At 45.2% G+C, this 22,479-nt stretch overlaps 1 protein-coding gene and 1 long non-coding RNA gene across 3 annotated transcripts in view; one reads left to right on the plus strand and one right to left on the minus strand.

Annotated features, from left to right (window-relative positions):
• Nucleotides 1–22,479, plus strand: part of LOC141982688 (uncharacterized) — a 103,343-nt gene that overhangs the window by 63,473 nt on the left and 17,391 nt on the right. The gene's annotated exons all lie outside the window — the stretch shown is intronic.
• CDH20 (cadherin 20) overlaps nt 11,386–22,479 on the minus strand; it is a 150,052-nt gene continuing 138,958 nt past the window's right edge. The window contains exons 11-12 of the mRNA XM_074944981.1: nt 16,112–16,363; nt 11,386–13,558 (exon numbers count right to left, since the gene is read on the minus strand). Of these exons, the coding sequence (XP_074801082.1) occupies nt 13,059–13,558; nt 16,112–16,363 (752 nt within the window). The 3' untranslated portion in view covers nt 11,386–13,058. The remainder of the gene's footprint in view (nt 13,559–16,111; nt 16,364–22,479) is intronic.

Genomic DNA, 22,479 nt, shown 5'->3' on the forward strand with positions numbered 1-22,479 from the left:
CGGCCCCATGGACTTGTGCACGTCCAGCTTTTCTAAATAGTCCCTAACCACCTCTATCTCCACAGAGGGCTGGCCATCTCTTCCCCATTTTGTGATGCCCAGCGCAGCAGTCTGGGAGCTGACCTTGTTAGTGAAAACAGAGGCAAAAAAAGCATTGAGTACATTAGCTTTCTCCACATCCTCTGTCACTAGGTTGCCTCCCTCATTCAGTAAGGGGCCCACACTTTCCTTGGCTTTCTTCTAAGCTCTAAGGAGCTGAGGCAGAGCGTTTAAGTCTGTGGCAGACCTAGAAACTGAACCCAGGTGTCCTGAGTCCCAGCCTCCTCTCTTAAGCACAAGATCATCTTTCTTTTAAGGTTTTTCTTCCTGCTAGTTTCTTGTGCTGATCCCTCATCCTTCCCAACGTGTCCCACACTGGAAAGACACTCTTCATCCCTGCTGGAGCTTTGTCAGTGGAAAGTCCTGTCAGGCTCAAAATCCCCTTGAGAATTCATGGATTGCATGACTACTGTGACAAATGAAGACAGATTACGAATATTAAAATCTGTGAGTTTGCATCAGTTACTGCACTGATTCTCTCTGAAATTAATATTCATGGGTATTACTCTAAGGGCCACTGATTACGTTCTCTGTAGACCTCACAGGGATGTTGTGCTGCTCCATTAATTAATCGTTAGGGTTTTTAGAGATCCTTGCATGAAGGGCAATACAGAGGAGCAAAATAACACATTACGAGTACAGTATGGAAACTGAGAAAAGGGGAAGTGATTAGAACTTGGTTTCATATGCCATTAGTCTGCCCTACATAGGTCTTATGCTGCCCTCCTCACCATAGTATCTGAGCACCTTCCACTAGTCAATTAAGTGACGTGACCAACACCTGTCACAAGTGGTGCATTCTCGCTCTCCTATCCTTTCCCATAATGGGAGAATTATGTGTGCAGTCTTGCTTTGGGAGGGTTTTGGTTTGATTTTTTTTTTTTTGGTGTGTGTGGTTGTTTGTGTTTTTAAAGGTACACAGGTCTATGTGACACTTCTTTATGTTCCTGGTGTCTTAAAATGCCTTCCAAAATATGTCATTAAACAATAAAATACTTTGCATTGGCCTTACCCTTTAAAGAGGCAGGTAAACACTCCTCTGTTATAGTGATGGGGAAACTGAGGCTCAGAGCATTCAAATGAATTCACCAAGGATACATGGTGAGTCAGTAGCAGAGCCAGCAGCAGAACCTAGGCCTCCATGGACCACAGTGCCTTCTCGCTGGTGGGTGGCTGTTTAGACAGTATGTGGCTGATAGATGGGTGGTGGCAAGAGTGCCCATGGAAGAAGACTCACCCTGAATAAACCACTAACAGCATGGGAAGCTTTCGTTTCTATGCTGTGATCATTGTGGAAGCTAAACATTTCTCCTTCTCCTCTGCCAAAATTCCAGCCAGAAGAGCTGTCCAGAGGGATTCCCAAACTGGCAAATCCAGAATGTACTACACCATTTAAGACACACAAGTTTTTCTCACTTTGAGAAATTTTCACTCTAAATTGTGGCTAGAATCAAAGCTAGCTGGGCACTGAAGGCAATATCTAGTCCTTATCTGGAAGCCTGGAGTAAATTTTCTTTCTCATAATATGGGTAAAGTTGGTTACCTACTACAGTGATGAGTGTGCTGTGTATTTATAAAATAAACCCATTACACATCTGATATTTTTGAAGGAGGCAGAGCTCGGAGTGAGATTCAATCCCTTAGGAAAGGACAGTTGAGATGAATGTGAAGATCCAGCTGTGAGTGATTGTCTAGAGTGTTTATACCAACACTTATTTCTCAAAATTACTATTAATTTATGTCACGTTAGTGTAGGAAAACACTTCTCAAATTAACTCTGAATATCAAAATTAATTAAGAGCTGTTGCAATTTTTTCCATCCAACTCATCTGTTTGGGTTCTAAATGCAGTGTTGACTTTTGATTTCCTCAATCATTCGAAAACTGGCTGAATGGTAATTAAGAATTTCAAATATAGAGGAATCACTGAAATGAAGGTTCTTTGGATCAATATATTGTTCGCTTTATACCATAAGACTGAATTATTCATTTCACCTGCAGATGCATTTATTTAATCAGAAGAAAAACTATTCATTTGAAATATAACTCAAACGTCTGCTGTCTATTTGCTACTTGTGCTGTAAGCAGAACCTACTAAATAAGACAAAGAACCATTGTCTCCTAATTAGAGCAATGGATTGGAAGTCAGGACTTCTAGGTTCTGTTACCATTTCTATGTTGACGTGCTGTGAGACCTTACTCAATTGATTTAACTTCTCTGTGCTTCTGTCTACTCATCTGTAAAAATGGGTGGGTAACATTTACCTCACAGGGATATTGTGGGCTTATTTAATTAATGTTTGTAAAGCTCTTGGAGATCCCAGTATGAAAAGTACAACATAAATCCTAAATATTACTGTGTATTTTCCTTGTAGGTGTGTCTGTATATTTTATATCATCCAGTACTAACACCTTGAACACTAAAAGCTCTCTATACAGAGGGGCAAGTCCAGCAATGATTTCCACTCAGATTTAGTATCCCCAAGTCAAAAATCACATATTTTCTAAAGTAGAAGAATTGGCTAGTGGTTAGAGGAAGGGGAATTGTAAGCTGGGACTTCTGTGTTCTACTCCCTGTTGCCACTGACTTCCTATGTCATGCTGAGCAAGGCACTTGATTGCTTTGTGCTTCAGTTTCCCCAGCTATATACGGTACTTGGTTACTTCCCAGATTAGGATGGATGAGCGCCTCAGAGAAAAAGTGCTACTGGAGTGTTGTTATACTTGGACACATTGTATTTGTTAATGTTCTTTCTGGGGATGTTACACAAGTATCCTTGAAGACAGGGCACATTGTATTGCATCCTGGAAAGGCAGTTTTTACTCTTAGTGCGGAGTCCAAACATACAGTGGACAAGAAGCTGGATATGAGTCAGCAATGAGCCCTTGTTGCCAAGAAGGCCAACGGCATATTAGGCTGTAGAAGTAGGGGCATTGCCAGCAGATCAAGGGAAGTGATTATTCCCCTCTATTCAGCACTGGTGAGGCCACACCTGGAGTATTGCGTCCAGTTTTGGGCCCCACACTACAAGGATGTGGAAAAATTGGAAAGAGTCCAGCAGAGGGCAACAAAAATGATTAGGGGCCTGGAGCACATGACTTATGAGGAGATGCTGAGGGAACTGGGATTATTTAGTCTGCAGAACAGAAGAAAGAGGGGGGATTTGATAGCTGCTTTCAACTACCTGAAAGGGGGTTCCAAAGAGGATGGAGCTTGGCTGTTCTCCACGGTGGCAGATGACAGAACAAGAAGCAATGGTCTCAAGTTGCAGTGGAGGAGGTCCAGGTTGGATATTAGGAAACACTATTCACTAGGAGGGTAGTGAAACACTGGAATGGGTTACCTAGGGAGGTGGTGGAATCTCCATCCTTAGAGGTTTTTGAGGCCTGTCTTGACAGAGCCCTGGCTGGGATGATTTAGTTGATGTTGGTCCTGCTTTGAGCAGGGGATTAGACTAGATGACCTCCTAAGGTCTCTTCCAACCCTAATAATCTCTGATTCAGGGAGCCTATAAACTGCCTCACTCCTGGCACCTGGCTCGTCGTTTTACATGTTGGGAGGCAGAAAACATATCTTGGGGCATGATTCTCTCCTGCCTGGTATCTTGTGTAGTCATTTAGGCTTGTACAAAGAGGGCATAAAAGGCTGCCATTCTGATTTACACCCGTGCTGCACAGATTTAAATGATCTCACAAGCTGCAAGACGAAGGAGAACGTAGTCCTTTGTTAATCAGTCAGAATAAAGGCTGGATTAAGGAAATCAGGTACTCTAGGCACATTAAGATGTGGGATATGTGGCCTCAACCCCCCCTGGAGTGGTGGTGGCAGGTGAGCCCTCCTCCCTTCCTAAAGAGGAGGGGGAAGTGTCATGGGCCACTATACCTCCCTCTTCCCCCCCCCCCCCAAGGAATAGCAGTAGGGTCACTTGTCTTGGGAGCAGCAAAGGTGACACAGAGGCAGAGCTGGCAGAAGGGGGACATCCAATACTTACCTATCAGCCACGGTGCACCTGCTCAAGTGGCTGGGAAGGGCCTACACACTGAGGGGTGGTGTTAGCAGGGCCTCCTATAGCACTGAGGCTTAAAGGTAACTCTGCACTAGGATGAATGGGGGTAGCTCTCAGAGTTACTGATTCAGGCTCTCTGCAGACTTAGGCAGACACGACTGCATTGGGTGCACTCTGGTCACCCTTTCAAGCTTTTTGCCTCCTCTCCCCCAACCATGAGTGCTTAGAAGACCTTTTTTAAAAAATATGTATTTGAAAGCTCTTATTCTTACCTCATCCTGTGACTCCAGAAGCTGGGCCCCTAGGCACAGACCTATAGGGCCCACACCTACATCTGTTGCTGTCTAGAGGAAACACGGCACATGTTGTGGGAGTGGAGATGTAAATCAGAATAGGACATCAAGTTTCTTCCAGTTGTCTGTTTCCAAATCTCAATGACAGCAACAAAAATCCAACTTCATTGAGCTAAACGTCCTTATTTTTTGTCATGTGCCATGACAAGCATTTGTCTTTAGTTATAAAAGTTTTTAGCTCATGCACCCTTAAAAAAAGAAAAATCAGTCTTCGTAGGATTGACTTACGGCTATTAGGGAATATGAATTTTCAAAATACTTTCTTAAGCCGCACATTCCTTAACAGTGGTCTGGAAAGTGGGATTCCCACAGAATATTCCTAACCGGTCTTTAAAAAGTATCATGCCTTTTTTGTCGTCTTATCACTGAAAGTGCCCCCAGTGTCCTCCTAATGTCCTCCCTACTCCCTCCCGTGAGAACTGCAGGCCCAGCATTACGCAGTTCCCCTTTTTCTGAAGCAGTGCTGACAGAGGGTCTGATTCTGCTCCCTCTGACATCCATGGCAAAACTTGCTTGGATCTGAGCAGGAGCAGGCCCAGCTTTATTCCTTGATCCATAGACGTTTAGCCCAGAGGACAAAGTTCTCCTGTCACCGGAGCTCTGTGCAGGGGCCTGTCTGCTTGGATCTGATTGCAGGATCAGGGCCCAAGGGTGCTACTGGAATCTCCCCAGTGTGGGAAGGGGAAATACTGCCCCATATCTGGGTGAGTTAATGTGAAATATCAGGAACTCTTCAGCGTTTCTGGATGTTAAATAAAACTAAAACCATTTTAATCTTGTTACCAGAGCCCCTGGAAAAAAGGACTAATGCCTGTACCCCAGCCGGCCATTCTTTCCTTAGGAAACAGGCTATTCCATCCGATCACTCCCTCTGGGGGAAAAAGAATCTTCTTCTTTATACTTTAAAAACTGAAAAAGCTCTTCACAAGCACTAATTAATCCTTTCATGATTAGCCCCATTTTATTGATGAGTAAACTGAGTCACAAGGGGGGGGTTCATAGATTTGCCCAAGGTCTCACAGAGAATCAGAGACAGAAACAGGTTCCAGGAGTCCTGACCTACTCTCTCCATCTCTGTCTTTCGGAATGTAGACTTGGAGCCAAATCCTCAGCTGGTGTAAATCCTAGCTCTGCTGAAGTCAATGTTCATATCAGCTGAAGAGCTGGCTCTAGGAATCCTTGCTCCTGAACCCTTGCAATAGCCATATGATAACAGTCCTTCCTAAAGCTGGGAATAGAAACTAGTGGTCTTGAGTTCCAGGGCCATGTTTTTCCAAAGGTATTTAGGTGCCTAAAGATGCAGATAGGCACCTAATGGGATTTTCAAAAGTGCTTATGTAATGCTGACAGACCCCGGTTGTTGCTGGGGAGGATCGAACTGGGGACCTCTGGAGCTTAGTGCATGAGCCTCTACCGCATGAACTAAAAGCCAACTGGCTCTTAGCTAAGGCTATGGAGCAGACTCATTTTATCTCTCTCTTTAAGTGGTCTCAGTGCCACTAGATGGGACACAACACCCCACCCAGAAGGCGTGTGGGTTACACGTAGGCACTTAGCTCCCATTAAAATCAATGGAAATTAGGCACCTAAATACTCAGGGACGGTTCTACCAATTTTGCTGCCCCAAGCAGTCGCCGCTGAATTGCTGCTGCCGAATTGCCTCTGCCTCCGGAAGAGCGCCCAAAAGCCGCCGCGGGACACGGACTGCCGCCCCATTCTGAATGCCACCCCAAGCACCTGCCTGGAAAGCTGGTGCCTGGAGCTGGCCCTGTAAATAACTTTTAAAAAGCTGGCCCTCAGTCCCTTGCTCTGTGAAATTACCATTATTATAAACATTTCTCCCTGTCCTGTACCATATTATGCATCCAGGGAATCCTTAAATATGAGACTGAAGACAGTTTTGTTTCACTTTTAGGATAAATGCTGGGGGTGGAATGTTTGATTGTGTACGTTTAGGTCTCAGTTCCTTGGGAAAATGTGTGTGTGTGTGTGTGTGTGTGGGGGGGGGGTCCAAATAAAGGTTGTAGCAGCCGTTGGTAAGTATTTGGATGAGTGGTGTGGGGAGAATGATTCTTGTTTTCATTTCTTTACGAGTACTGGAATCCATTTATTAAGCCATCCTGCCTTTGCTTGCCTAAGCCAGCTAGGGAGATATAGCAGTGGCATGAGGGATTTTTTTTTTCCGGTTATAAGGTGGGTTTCTCCCCTACTCCCTCCCCCCCCCCAGCAAGCTTTAAGCAGTCTTCAAGGAAATTGGAGTACAGAATCTTCTGGAAAAAATGGTATGTGTTCACATCATTAAAGACTCTACCATCATGTACTGATTGCTGGGTCCTACATTGACTGTTTCACTCTGAAGACTTGGATATCATTATGGGTAGCTCAGTGAAAACCTCTGCTTACTGCAATTATAAAAGCCAATGCAAGAGACAGTGGTGATCTTACAATCTGAAGAGCGGAGAGACAAAGGCAAAAACAGATTGTTAAAGTGACTTGCCCAAGATCCCTGGCAAAGCCAGGAATAGAACCCAGGTCTTGTGAATCTGTCTAGTGCCATAGCCACCCAACCACTCTCTCACCTTCTCATATACCCTGACATAAGGCAACCACTAAATGACAGATTAGAAAGATGCTTCCCCTCAGGGCAGGGTATTCCATAATTGCCTATTTCGGGATTTCTGCCACCTTCCTCTGAAACATCTGTTTCTGGTCACAATTAGAAACATGAATGTGAGCTGATAATCCATAGGTTTATTCTGGTGTAAACCCTGTGGCCTAAAGCCAGAGCTGCTTGAGAACTACAGATGGACAGAGGCTCCACAGAGGAGGGAGCTCTCTGGCATCTATTGGCGAGCAAGTGGGAATGACTGAATGGGCCAGGCCTCATTTGCATTTTGGTTATGGGATAGTTAAAATACAGTTGTTTGTTTGAGTTTGGGGGCAATACAATGTTGTTTTTCCTGTTAGGAAACAAAAGGACAGGAGAACCAAATGTGCCTAGGGTGAGGGGCCACCCTGACCGATTCTGCAGTCAGGCACAAGTGAGCGCATGGAGAGAGGTGAAAGAGGCATGTATATTTTGCTGGGAGTACCTCTCTGGTGGTTAGCACTCTGTTAAGCATCTTCTGTACCACTGAAGACTTAGCAGAAGGGCCCCAGGCTGAGGTGAGGCAGCTTTGCAAGGCAGATAGAGATGACCTGAGGCAGTGCTGAGGTAGGTGCCGGCACTGAGATGGACTGAAGCCGCAGAGAGGGGCAGCCTACCTGAGGGCCTCTGGTGCGAGTCTCTCTACTCAGTGCTCAGAGCTGAAATCAAATCAGCTGGATGAGGTGAGAGAGCCCCTGGAACAGGCCAGCCTGCATTTCATTTAGGAGCCAGAGACAGACCTCCCAGAATCCTTGGACTCCACCAGCCTGGACAACACACTGTGAGTGGGGGAGCTGGGAAGGAGGAAAGTGGCTAGAAGACATTAGCCCTTCGCAAATGTAAGAGGAGGATTGAGATTGGGAGTATTGCCAAGACACCGAATGGATGCTGTTAATTTATTAACTGCTGGCTTTCCCAGATGTATTCTGTTGGCACTCCCCTACCATAACATTCTGTTGTTAGCCCCTGGACTTGGTGCTTGTGAGTGGGGAAGTTTGGCCTATCAAAGATGCCCAGGGTGATATATAGAGATACAGTTTCCCAGGGTTTTGGGTGGAGGCTAGAGCCTGTGTTGCCTAATTTTTCAGAAGGAACCCCTAGAAAATTGAACCTGGTCCTTATTTCTGCTGACAACCCCAGCCAGGAGGGTTACCCTGGCATGGCAATTCCTGTGGTCCAACAGACTGGTTTACGTGGAAAAGAACCCAGCAGGACTGAAGAAACGAAGGAAATCAGTAAAAGTACACACTCTACAGTTAAGGCTGCTACAGGGACTGCATGACTTAGGGCATTGGAAATGGGATAAGGAGCCTTTCACCTAGACGTCCAGTGCTTTTACTACAAGTTAATGCTATTTTGGCCAAGCAGCATTGGTTGTGAACTGTATAATCAATCTTTTGGGTGGAGCTTCCGAAACTCTAGTGGGTCATCTAGTCCACAGCTACCTGTAGTGTGGTTCCTTTCGATATTCTCTTTATCTTTAAACCATCTCTGATTAATAATCATTTATATGCCATGAATATAAAATGCCTGGCATCAAATTTGGCTTTAAATAGTCTAGTGTAGGTGATTCAGACTTTCCCTTAGCAGCTTGCCCACTGTGCTAACTGCATTTAGTGTTACATGTTTTTTTTTGGGTTCAGTCTAATTTTATATTTTCCTGTTCCAGTTTAGGCCCATGGAGCCTTGCTCTGTCATCATTAATTTAATAAAAAGAAAAGGAGTACTTGTGGCACCTTAGAGACTAACCAATTTATTTGAGCATAAGCTACAGCTCACTTCTTTTCTTTTTGCGAATACAGACTAATACGGCTGTTACTCTGAAACCTGTCATTAATTTAATGACGTCCTGTAATATCCTGTCACCAAACACACAGAGGACACTTTTTTTGGGATGGGGGAAGGTGGAGAGAGGACTACAAGCAACTGCTAACGGTTTGAACCATGCATTTACGATTTGCAAACCACTACGTAACATGGCTGTTAAAGACAAGACTGTGATGGAAGTACCATGGCGTGGCTGCTACATGGCAGGCAAACAGGTGGGGTATTGTCAGACTTATGGAGCTATGGTAAATGTAGGCACCATTTCACCACACCTAACTTTGAAAAGCAGGAATTCTGATTATTCATCAAATATCCTCCTTGGCATAGTCTACTATTGGGGCTTCTGTGAAGCCCCAACGTGCTTTAAAGCTGCTCTCCCCAGGCAGAACCCCCACCAAAAGCAGCCATGTAAACACCACCTGCCTTTCCCTCTGGGAATTTCCCTGATAGGTGCAATAGACCTGCACTGCCAGGTGCCAGTGGGCAAATCAAGTAGTATATAGCTGTAAAAGCAAAGAAAGAAACCACAGCTCTACTGGAACATGGAAACCAGCTAGAGGTTTTTAGTATTGCAGAATGTGACTATCTCTGGAGATAGGCAGCCCATTGTAAGCCCATCACACCAGTGTTGTGTGCTCTGCACTGCTTGCCTGCTCCCTCGTGGGTGTAGTTCAAAATCTTGGTTATGAACCATAAACCTCTCAAAAGCCTGTGAACTGTTCACCTGCACAAATGCCTTTCTTTCTTGATGGCTGGGTTTCTTCTACCATCAGTTCCTGCGGTTAATTCTGCAGCAATAATGAGGCTCCCTTGGTTGCCTACCAGAGCCTGAATATGGAAAGCTGCAGGGGAGCTGGAACAATTTTTATAGTGGAGGTGCTGAAAGCCATTGAACCACACTGTAAGCCTTGTATATAATGGAAAACACTTCAAGCCAGAGGGTGCTGCAGCACCCCCTGCACCCCTAGTTCCAGCACCTACGGAAAGCTATTTAAGGACCTAATCCAAAGCCCATTAAAACCTTTTCCATTAACTTCAGTGTTCTTTGGATCAGACACTGAAGTATAATGTAGGAACTGACATTTGAGTGTTCTAGCAGCAAGGAGAGAACAATGTAAGAATGGACTTTTTTTTTTTTTGATCATTTGTTCGCTTTCCTCGATGCTGGTAACTAATATTCCCAACATACTCTATGAACACGTGCAAAAACATGACACCCCACACTAGATACTTAGTGCCATATTGGTGTAGGTTTGCCTTGACAAGTAGCAGTTTTATTGTTGTATATCATTTGGTCTTTTTTTCACTTCTCTGACCGTTCTTTTGCTTTATTTACTCTGCTCTCGTTGCTTCCATTTTCCCCCTCTCTGCCAGCCCTTTCACTCCAAATCTTCTCTTTTGCTCACTCTCTTTCCTGGCTTGCCTTCTCCAAAAATCACTCTGTGCTCCCCAAGTCAATTGTCTTCTTCTCCAGATTAACGAACTCTCACCCCCCCCCCCCCGGCCAAACCACTGTGGGCAGATTGTGATGCCCTCAGTCATAATGAGAGTTTGCCCCTGATCCCCAGTAGGAGTAAGGGCTAGATTTTACTACCCTATGTGTGCCCCCCTCTCCAATAGTCTCTCCTCTTTCTTTGGATGAGTTCCTCTTCCACTGCACATGGTCCTCTTCTGGCAGTTGCCTGCACTCCCAGTGAGAAATTGGTCTGAGGCCTACTGGAGCTCCCTCACACCTGTCCATAAATGTACCATATAAAGAGTGTTCTGTAAATATCAAGGAGGCTGAGTGAGGGCAAATGTAGAACTGGGACTGCAGAACCGTTCGCACTCCACCAAGTACAGCAGAGTTTAATTTTCATGACTGTGATGTTCAAGAATAGGAGGAACTATGAGCAGGGCTTCATAGAACTATTTTTAGGGAAAAACATTTTTATTTTTATTCTCCGTATAAACAAACAAAAAATACACTTAAAGGTCTAACAGGGTTTGAATTCTAGAGCCAATACATAAATTATAAAATGGGTTAAACCCTGAGTTCTTGCTTCTATAATTAAAACATTATAAGCCTGATTCGCCATGCTGTTAAAATGATTTTATGGTATTATTACTTCACTGATTTATAAGAGACTTACAGTGCTATAAAACTGCAGTGATAGGAAAACTGGTGTATGGCCTTGGTTTATACTGTAGCCACTTTTACAGAATATATTTCTTTGCTCCTAGGGGGTCTTCCCCCCCCCCCCCCCGCCCCCTTTTGACAGTGAAGGGTGCAAGCCAGATGTAGAACTGAACTATTAGCATATTGTATCTATTAAAACTCATAATTTTGTCACAACTGATGAGCAAACATCTGAGAAACCCTAGAGCACTTTTATTTGCTGTTTACATAGGAGTGTAGGCATCTGAGATGACTAGTTCTTTGCTGAAGAGCTTATAATCTAAAATTAGACTAAATAAAGAGACAGGGGTGCGTGTGTGGGTGTGCGTGTGAGTAAAATGAAGATGGGGCAGGGGGGGGGCAGGGAAGAAAGATGCGAAATAACACAATCATGTTACTTTTAGGTCTGGCACATGTTTCAGCACACCCTTGTGTGCACAGCCTCTTTATATGTAAAGAACCTGTAGATGCAATTTGAGATCTCTATTTCATCACAAGATTCCAGTAAAACATGCACCTAGTTGTTGGTTCACTTCTGCATGTGATTTTTGTGTACTACCTTTAGGGCACACAAATGAGAGAATCCCCATGCACCAAATTCTATTTGCACAGGAAATTGAGCACAAATGGGTTCCATGAGTAGGTTTCATCCATGAGTGAACCAATGAGTGCATAAGTGTTGTGCATGCAACAAGAGAAGCTGCGTTTAAAACATGGCCTTAAATGCTTCATAAAGTGAGGAATGACTCTCTCCTAAATGAGCTCTTTGACAAGGGTTCCACTATTTAGAAGTGAACATTTTATGGGCTTGACCCTGCAGCTTGAAAGTTCAGTTCCATTGTACAGCTCTGATTAACCACTTTTTGCCTGCTGTTCCAAAGCACTAACTGGTGTACGTAAAGCATCCAATAAATTGTCATCAGACTTTCCCTTCAGTATAACTTTTATTAAAAGAGGTGCTAAGGTACTGTACTGTATGCAGTACATCATATTTATTACCAAAATTATTAACAAATATACAAAACTTTTACATGTAATTTTCTTACATCCATTTATTCTTCTATAATACTGCATTTGTTCAAGTAGGTTATCTACAGTATGTAAACATCCCTTGGATTGACCTCACACAGATTAGGAAAGCCCCTCTAACCCATGTATTTTATCAAATTTGTTTTTATTTGGCTTTCATTGCTAGCATCTAACCATCACATTTGGCACATGGAAGAGACATCTACAGTGCAAAAGAGGCAGATTTTCTGGTTTTGTTCTGAGCAGTTCCGCAGTGCCAAAATTTTAAAGAGCTGAGAGGGAAAATAAATGTATGCTAACTTGACAAAGGACAGATTAGTATTTAACCTCAGTGATTCATGATCAGCAATTAAACTAGAGCACAAATCCGAAGATCTTTCCAAGCCCTCTCCTCTGAGTAACATGGGAAAAGCCAGGCTTGTTTTTCAAAGGTTAAAAGGACTCTTAGCAACAAAGGAAGAAGGCTGATTTTATCATGAATACTCCAGAAGATTCCAGTTTTCTGTTTTGTTGGCTAGCAATGGGGGGAAATAACCAAATTGGGGATCCTCTTTGACTGACAATTTCCCTGTGAGCGGAAGATTACTATTGGACCCTAAGGATCTTCATATCCAGATGCAAAGAACTCCATAAGCTGCCATGTAAAAAAACCGAGACTAGTAATATCATTATATTCCAGGAACGAAGCTTTCAAATGTAGCTCTAAAAATCAGGAAATACTTTCCTCTTTGTTCTTCATTGTTTAAAAATGTAACTTAATTTAACTGAGTAAAGCTGACACACTGAGAGAGCTTTGTTTGCACCCCTCTCTCCCATTCTCATTTAAGCACCATACTGCGATTTTAGGAGGTCTCACCCTATGTCCACACAAGCTTCTGATGAGAATGGATCTAGATTAGGACGTTTGTGTTGTGCAGAAAACACTCTGCTCCTCACTCATTACCACAGAGCCCCATTGCCCTCTGTGACGCCATACATCTCGGCCAGCTTTTTAAAGCGAGGTCCCCAGTCTGTCAGGTAGTCATAGCTCTGGTCTGAGTCCGTAGTGACAGACTGTAATGAACTGAGTGACTCTGCCACTGAGCCGTTCCCTTCAAACATGTATGTTTGGAGGGAGTCAAAAGGAGGAGCCCAGAGGTCCATGTCGGCTTCGTACAGCTTGGCCAGCACATAGTTGTGAACGTTGTTGTCTGTTATGCACGTCTGAGGTACGTAGCGGGAGAGGCTCTCTATTTCTGGCAGCATCTCCTGCCTGCTTTTCACCACTACCTGGGCCTCCCGGGGATTCCACATGGCAGCAATGTCGAAGGCCTCTGTGTCTTCCTCCCCGCCCCCTTCATCATCGTACCGGACGATATTCTCATGGATGTTCTCTTCTTCATCGATGATGTAAGGCTGCTTCCCATGCCGCCTCATGGATAAAATGAGCAGCACGAGCACTACAAGGGGCAACCGAAACATACGGGCATCAGAAAAATTAGCTCTCTGGCTTCTGCTCTCCTTAATCACTGAGACAAGGAACAAATGTGCATTTCTAACAGAAGGCATGGCTGAAAGATGCAGTGAGAATGCAAATACCAATGCCCAGTCCAGCCATTGTATTTGGTGTTTACAAACTCTGACAGAATCAGTATGACAATTTTGTAACGATAGTAACTAAAATACCTCATTTAATGATTTCCTCTAGATAGGAGCCCAAATCAGTAGTGCATAGAAGTCAAATACTTCTGGGATGGAGCTAAGAAAACTAATTTTAAATTTTTTGTCTGAATGTGGCTCCTTTTTCCTATAAGAGGCCAAACCAAATCTCAGGATTTAAACAATCCAGAACTTTGGAGTGGGGAGAGGGTTTGCTGTAAAATTGGACCCATACCCAAATGTTGTGCTTTGAGCCCATCTAATCTGCTCCCTTTCTCTCATAAATCCCATTGATTTTTTTTTAATGACACTTAGGCTATGTCTATACTATCACTTTAGTTGGTATAACTTACGTTGCTAAAGGGTGTGGGGGAAAAAAACACCTGATTGAGCAACATACATGACACTGACAAGCACCGGTGTGGTCAGCTCTATGTAAACGTGGGAGCTTCTCCCACCAACATAGCCACAGCTGCTCGTTGGGGATGGTTTAATTATGTTAACGGGAGAGCTCACTCCCATCCGCATAGAGTGGCTACACAAGAGATCTTACAGTGGCACAGCTGTAAGCTCTCTAGTGTAGACATGGCCTTAGGCTCCTGTTTGCCTAAGTCACTGTTGAAAATAGGACTTCGGTACTTTTGAAAATGTTAGCCTGTGCCTCTATCCCATTGCTTCTCAGAATGAACTTCTGAAACTTTAGGGAATATGTGGGGATCAAGGGCAGGAGCAATTTGACCCAGATTCCTGTTGATCCCAATATCTGGGGCAGAGTACAGGGGAAATGGGTAGGGAAACAGACCAGATCTGAAGGTAAATGAGAGCACAAGAGAGCTATTAAGCACTGTAGCTCCCCCTGGAGATGAGATACTAACCTTAGATACTATGATGATGGGACCATCTAAGCAGTGATGAGCTGCCAAAATCTTAACAACGGGTTCCCTCCTCACCCCACTCATTGCCCACCCCCGCCCCCTGGGACCCCTGCCCCATCCACCTGCTTCCCCCGTCCCCTGACTGCCCCCAGAACTGGGCAGGAGGGTCTCGTGGGCCACCGTAGTGGGTGCCCACCCCACCCCTAAGAGCCAGAGGCACCTGCCGGGGGGCGAGGTGGGGAGTCCCGGCAGTGCTTACCTGGGGCACCTCCCAGGAAGCATCCGGCAGGTCCCGCTGGCTCCTAGGGGCAGGGGAGCATAGCTAGGGAGCAAGTAGGGGGAGCGGTCGCTCCCCCTACTGATCACATCTAAAGTGGTGCCTTAGGTGCTGACTCCCTGGGTGCTCCGGGGCTGGAGCACCCATGGGGGAAAATTGGTGGGTGCAGAGCACCCACCGGCAGCTCCCTGCCCCGCGCCTGGCCCTAGCTCACCTCCGCTCTGCCTCCTCCCCTGAACCCACTGCCCTGCTCTGCTTCTCTGCACCCCCCCTCCCACCCCCGCCGGCTTCCCGTGAATCAGCCGGAGAGGGCAGAGAAGCAGGCCGTGGCTTCCCGCTCAGGCCGAGGGTGGCGGAGGTGAGCTGGGGTGGGGAGCGGTTCCCCTGCGCGCGCCCCCACCCCCACCCCGGGTTACCTGCTGTGGCACGGGCAGCCCTCCTCATGCCCCCCTGCCCCAGCTCACCTCTGCCCCCCTGGGCCTGAACAGGAAGCCGCGGCCTGCTTCTCAGCCTGCCCCAGCTTCCTGTGCAAACAGCTGATTCGCGGGAAGCCAGGCGGGGGGGAGAAGCAGAGTAGGGAGGAGGCGGAGCGGAGGTGAGGTGAGCCTGGGGGTGGGGCGGGGAGCTGCCGGTGGGTGCTCTGCACCCACCAAATTTTCCCCTTGGGTGCTCCAGGACTGGAGCACCTGTGGAGTCGGCGCCTAAGGTGCCACTTTTGACCGGTTAAATTTAGAAGCCCTTTTAGAACCGGTTGCCCCTCACGGAACAACCGGTTCTAAAAGGGCTTCTAAATTTAACAACCGGTTCTAGCAAACCGGTGCGAACTGGCTCCAGCTCACCACTGCATCTAAGTAAGTAGATAGATCTGATTAAAACTAAGAATGGGAGCAGAGGTGCTAAACATCTGGAAGATTCAGAGCCAAATACTGAAATTTACAAGTTTTCAATTTTTTTCTGATTTGTGTGTGTGTGAGAGAAACTTGGACCATTTGACCTCCCTTGCCCTGTTGCCCTTCTTTGTCTCATAAAATCTTGGGGGAAATGCTGAGGTCAATAAAGAAAAAGCTTTATATATATTATACACACACTTCTATTTTATACACAACATAAAATCAACCTTTGTGAGGCTAACAGTCTGCCAAGTATCATGACCAGAATAGGTGAGTTAATCCCCTCATTAGGAAAGGGAACACAAGTTTTACCTAACAAGACGAAGATGCAGGCTAGGATTGCAATGAGTGCTCCTCTGCTCAGGCTGACAGGGAGTATATAGGCCTCTGCATTGCAAGACATCACCACCCCATCGTCATCGCAGCTGCACACGTGCACGGTCAGAGTGCCAGTACTGCTCAACATGGGGCGCCCGTTATCGGCGATCAGGATGGGGAGATAAAAGGTGTTCTGCTCGTGCTGTCGGAAGCCAGATCTCCTGGTTAAAATCCAGGCAGTGTTGTCTAGGGTAGGAAATCAAGAAAGATATATAAGAATTTATGATGCAAACATTTTCAGCTGGAAATGGAGGTTTAACCCCCTCCCCCCTCCAGCATTAGACACACATCTGGGATATCCTTTCCCTGTTTTCTTTGCTTTTCACCAGTTTGTCACTAATCAGCATTTTGCCTCAGTCTCCCATCCTCACTCCAACATGTTTTCAGGCTAAAACATATAGAGCTGTAAGGCGTACACCTTATGAGACTCTCTTACCCTTTGTGACACTAAGTGCCTAGAGCAAACTCTCAGCCTTCAGATCTTGCTAAAATATCTTTCAGAAAGCAAGATAGAAATGAACAGTTGAGGGTAACTTCTTGTCCCTGTTTGTTCCTGCTCAGCAGCTTTTCTAGGCCTTGTTGTTTGTGCTTCCAGTGCAAATGCTGTGGAAACCTCTTTGTGTAACCCTTGTGGACATGTGATGGTCTCTTATTTTTGATGTGTGGCTTGTTTTTTCTACATCTGAAAGACCTCTAAAATCAGCTGGCTCAATCATTCTGGGCTATACAAGCTGGGGGCACCAGGGAGATAAAAGAAGCCAAAATAAGTCTCATTCAGTGTCTCTTTGGGTTGGGTTGGGTTGTGAGGGGAGGGGAGGATGGCATGCTTTTTCAGCACTCTCCCTCCGCCCCTCCCCCCCCAAAATAAGGGCAGTTTAATCAAAATTAAAACGTTTTGCAGGAACGTCCATTTTGACAAAACTTTAGATGGGAAAAGATTGAAGTGTTTTGTTTTGACAATATCAAACATTTCATTTTGATTCATTTCATTTAATTATATTAATTTATATAATATGGTATTTATATATTAATGTCATGTATAATATAAACGTCAAAACTAAATGAATGAAAACAAAGTTGAAACAAAATATTGCAACACTATATTGAAATGAAACATTTTGGTCTCAATTCAAACTTTTTTGGAATTATTTCACAGGAAATTGAAATTTCACTCTTCTAATTTAGAACACCCCTTGCCAAAATGTTGCACTTTCCTGCCGAACAGAATTTCCAGTTCTCAACCAGCTCTTCTCAAAAACGAAAGGCCCCTGTCCACACTACAAACTTCAGAGTCAGGACTTCCGAATTACCGTGGGTGCAGCTGGCCAGAAGGGTTGGGGTTCAGGCAGCTGTTCACAGTTCGATCCTCATGAAAACGTGCAGGGATTTTCTGGGGAAGTCAGCGCTGATCTCGTCAGCGCTAAATCAGTGAAGAGAATTCTTTGCCATCTCTAGGTTTGTCTACACAGAGTGGGAGTGGGGGTAGAGGATTAATTTGACATGCATTATGTAATTTGCAGGACATGAGCTGCACTAATGGCACACACACAGGCTGGTGGTGCCTCTTTCGATTCATATCATTGTGCACACACAGTGGTGGCTTGGTGAACAACAAGCATGTTGCATTCTCTGAGGGTATCCCATGGTCCTTTGCTTTGCTGCTGAGCAGTGTGCATTCTGGGATTTTTCTCTCTGTGAATTGTGGGATGTATACCAGAAGCCAGGGCATTTCAATTTAAAAAAAAAAAATCCCATTTTTCCATTCTCTCTTCCCCATGCTTCCTTTTCTGGGCAGACTAGCATTGATTTTTGAATTGCTGTCAGCCAGCATGGACTCAGCAACGCTGGCAACTGTGAGCACGCAGAGGCTGCTTGGACTCTATTTCAGCACTCAAAGCTGGATGACTTTGGGTTTGGACTTCACTTGCCACATCAGCTTCAGAGGCTGAGGAAGAAGAGGAGGACGGTGAGCGACTGACATGAGAGAAGCAGTTGCTGAAGTAGCTTCACAGCCTGCAGTGCCATTTCTGGGCTCGGGAAGCCAGCGTGGATTGGTGGGAAAGGATCACTCTGCAGAGCTGGGGCAATCCGCCATGGCGAGAGAATTTCAGGGTAGCGTAGGCAACCTTTTTTGAGATCTGTACAGAACTGGCCCTGGAGCGGCAGCATACCAACACACGGTGCCCCATACCTGCGGAGAAGTAGGCTGCCATTGCCACCTGGAAGCTGGTCACCCCAGAATGCTACTGGAACACTGCCAACCAATTTGGCCTGGGGAGATCAGCTGTGGGGGCCATTGTTTATGTGTGGTGCCATGGAAGAGGTACTGTTGCACCAGGTTATAAAGCTTGGTAATGTTCAGCATATTACTGATGGGTTTGCACTCCTGGGATTCCCAAACTGCTGCCATCAGTTGCTCCAATACAATGTACCTATTATTTGGCTCCTTCCATCCCTTCCCCTCCATGCCCGCAGCTCAGAATTTATACACAGAAAGGGGTATTTCTCCATGGTGCTACAAAGGCTGTTGACCACCGTGGCAGGTTTACGGACTTAAATGCAGGCTGGTCTGGAAGAGTCCACAATGGTTGGATTTTGGGAACTCAGCTCTGTTTATCTTAATGGATCAAGAACAGTTTGCCTAGAGGATGATTATGGACATGAATGGTGTGCAGATTGCTCTGGTTATCCTAGGAGACCTGGCTTGTCCCCTGCTTCCCTGGGTAACAGCCATTCACAGTTGGTTTGGACAGAAGGAAGGAATTGTTTAACTGCAGTCTTAATAGTTGCAGAATGACAGTGGGTGTGCATTTTGCCGTTTGAAAGGAAGGTGGTGCTGTTTGTGGAATATGTTGGAAGCTGGAGGGAAAAAAATAAGTGCCTTAAAATTATTGCTCCGTGACATTTTGAACAACATTTGTCAGAGTAAGGGAAAAGCCTTCCACCCGGGATTAAGGCTGTGTCTTGAGAAGCCAGCAAGGAATCCAATACAAAATAGAAACAGCCAGGGCAATGCTATCATAGATACCTCTTGATCTTACTTTGAGTCTCAGCCTGAAAATGTGCAGCTGTTACCTAGTTGAGGGTGTGTGTGTGTGTGTGGGGGGCGGATTGTGAGCAGTGCAGTATTAGTGAAGTGAAGGGCAATGTTGTGGCAATCATTTTATTTTGTCTGTGCTTGGTTCTTCTGTAAAACACTCTGAACTATTTACAGTCTATGGATTTTCTATATAAAATGCATTGACAACTCTTTTTTTATAAATTATTTTAATGAGTTTTATTATTAAACACTGTATTATATAGCAAACAGAAAGAGGCCTTATTTAGAACAATAACTAAACAAAAATTCAAAGTGACATTGTGCAGTGGAGGGCAGAACACAACCAGGGGAGGGAGGGCTCAATTCACAGGTGAACATATGCCTCGCCTCTTCCTCTTCTGGTGTTGAGTGGCAAGGGTCAAAGTTATTAAGGGTGGTAGATGAGGGCTCCCAGGTGAAACTGCTCTTGCTGTCCTGAGCTTGGGTCTGTGAAGGAATGGCCTTTGTGGGGTTGGGGGTACTCTGTTGGGTGTAGAGTAGCACACGCTGTTGCTAGTGTTCCCAGTACCCTATATTGTCAGGGGCTGCATAACATGGCTGGGTCCTGGTTAACAGAAGCTGCAGCAGACCCTTCCGGCTCTCTGTAGCCTCCAGGAGATGCCTTCATATCTCCATGTCTATTTCAACAGCATCTTTTGCCATTGCAATGCTGTCCCTGGCCACTGTGACACTGTCTTTGTTCACCCCAATGGTCTCTCTGAGGAGCTCAGTTTCTTTTTCCTTCTCTTTGCCCAAGTACAGCCTCCATCTCTCCACTATTTTCATTTGTCATTGGGCCTCTGCAATGAGGCCCGCAAACATTTCATGCTGCGTTTTAAGTCTGTCAGGTTAGCCAGCATCTCAGCTATTGATAAAGGCCTTGTCATGGAGGGTCTGACCACTGCAAGTGCTGCGGCTGTGGGAGGAAGGAAAAGATAGAAGTGGTTATTGTTCATATTCCAGAGAGGCTACAATAGCATTGTTTTTAATATGCATGTGACGTTATTGACATAAACTGTGACTGTATAGATCATTGTTGCAAACAGGGTCCTATGGTTGCACCAGGTCTTGTACAGAGGAGGCCAAGTGGGGTGAGTCTGGAAAGGTTGTAGTTTGCTGGTTATGATTATACAGTCTATATGTGTGTATCATTTTTTGTATCTGAAGTTATGAATATTGGCTATTTACTTGTATCTCAATGTGTTTGACTCTAAGTAACCTCAGTGAAGCATTTGGTCAGCTTCTTGAGAAAGTCTCAGTAAGTGCCCAATAAAGAAACACTTAACTGACAATGGACTTTAGGCGACACCAATCCACATCTGAGCTTTCCTGGGGATGTTCAAACTAACATGTAAACAATGGCGTCGGCCTGCAAAATGTTGGATCATTCATAGACATGTGACTTGCCCAGGTGGCTACAAACTCCATCTTGTTGCTATGACTTTGCACAGAAGAACAAAGAGGTTTCCATTCACAAGAGAGAAAATATAAAAGGCCCTGGAAGCCTTTCCGTTTTGTCTTCAGCTGACTTAAAAGATGCCTGAAAGAAACTGAAACAAAGGACAGTAACTACGGGGGGGGGGGGGGGTGAGTGATTGCTGGACCCAGACTAGGAAGGAGTCTAGTCTGTGAAAGAAGCTTATTGGAACATCTCTGAGGGTGAAGTTTACCTGCATTTAATTTCCTACCGTATTAGGCTTAGACTTGTGTGTTTTTGTTTTATTTTGCTTGGTAATTTACTTTGTTCTGTCTTTAATTACTTGGAACCACTTAAATTCTACTTTTTATACTTAATAAAATCACCGTTACTTATTATTGAACGCAGAGTTAGTGACTAATACCTGGGAGAGCAAACAGCTGTCCATATCTCTCTATCAGTGTTACAGAAGGAGGACAATTTATGAGTTTACCCTGTATAAGCTTTATACAGAGTAAAATGGATTTATTTGGTGTTTGGATCCCATTGGGAGCTAGGTGTCTGGGTGCTAGAAACAGGAGCACTTCTTAAGCTGTTTTCAGTTAACTCTTCAGCTTTATGGGGACGTGGTTCAGACCTGGGTCTGTGTTTGCAGCAGGCTAGCATGTCTGGCTCAACAAGACAGGGTACTGAAGTCCCAAGCTGGCAGGAAAAATGGGCTCAGGGGTAGTCTCAGCACATCAGGTGGCAGTCCCAAGGGGGTTTCTGTGACCCAACCCATCACAATGCACTTGGTGACTTTCTTTCCTTGAGATTCTTCCTAGTCTTGGGGGAACTTCAGAGATGGTAAGTAGTGTGTGAATGAGAACTCTACAGGGATTTTTGTCTGTATGTGATATTTGCTGCTTGGAGTTTGCCGTTGCCCCTCAGAGGCTACGGAAGGGTTGGGAATTTTGCATTTTTGCTTATACAGTGCGGTAGGGGTGAGTGGGGGGCCTGTGTGGGAGAACTGGAATCCCCTCTACATCACTTTTAGGCTGTCCTGATTCTCAGTGATATTACATAGAGGTGGGTGACTAAAAAGCAGAGAATGGCCTTATTGAAAAAAGCAAAGGGCAGACCAGTGAGATACGTGGTGAAGTTATTCACCAAGACGGCTCTTCCCCCAAAATGCTGCAGGAATGGAAGGGGGATGGCTGCGTAGCCATCCTCCATAATGCCCAGACCAAAATCAGGTAATTTCTTTGGCTTAGATTCTGCTTTATCTTCCTTGCAGAGGTGGTGAAAGTGCAGAGAAAACTAGGGTTCTGCCATGGTTGTCTGAAGCATTCACTGTTACAGAGCATCAATGCCTCTGCGAGGAGCTGTAGTTTTTGTACCTGTACAGGCATGCGGTGTCCGTGTCTACTTCATGTAAACTGAATAGTAACCAAACTTCCTGTAACCACTGCATTGATAAACTGTTTAATTTTGCACAAATGAATGTTTTCATTACTTAAATAAGCTTGAGGAGGTATGGGGGGTGCAGGTGGAGGCTGTGCCAGGCTGCTGGCTGCCATTTTGAGAGGGCAAATGGGGTTGGGGGGGTTTGCCAGACAGGACAGATGTGGGGAGAGGGAAGAAAAATAGGTGGATGGACATGTGTCCTCCATGGTGTGGGCTTGAAAATGGTCAGGGCTTTAGCATGAGACAGATGCAGGCTGCTTGGCCAGAGCAGCCACCATTTTGAAAACTGTATGGAGGGGCCAAAAACGCAATGTCGACTGGGGACGGGGCTGAAGACTCGGAAAGGCTCCTAGCTTGCAT

The sequence above is a fragment of the Natator depressus genome, chromosome 2 (genome assembly GCF_965152275.1).
Source record: "Natator depressus isolate rNatDep1 chromosome 2, rNatDep2.hap1, whole genome shotgun sequence".
NCBI lineage: Eukaryota > Metazoa > Chordata > Testudines > Cheloniidae > Natator > Natator depressus.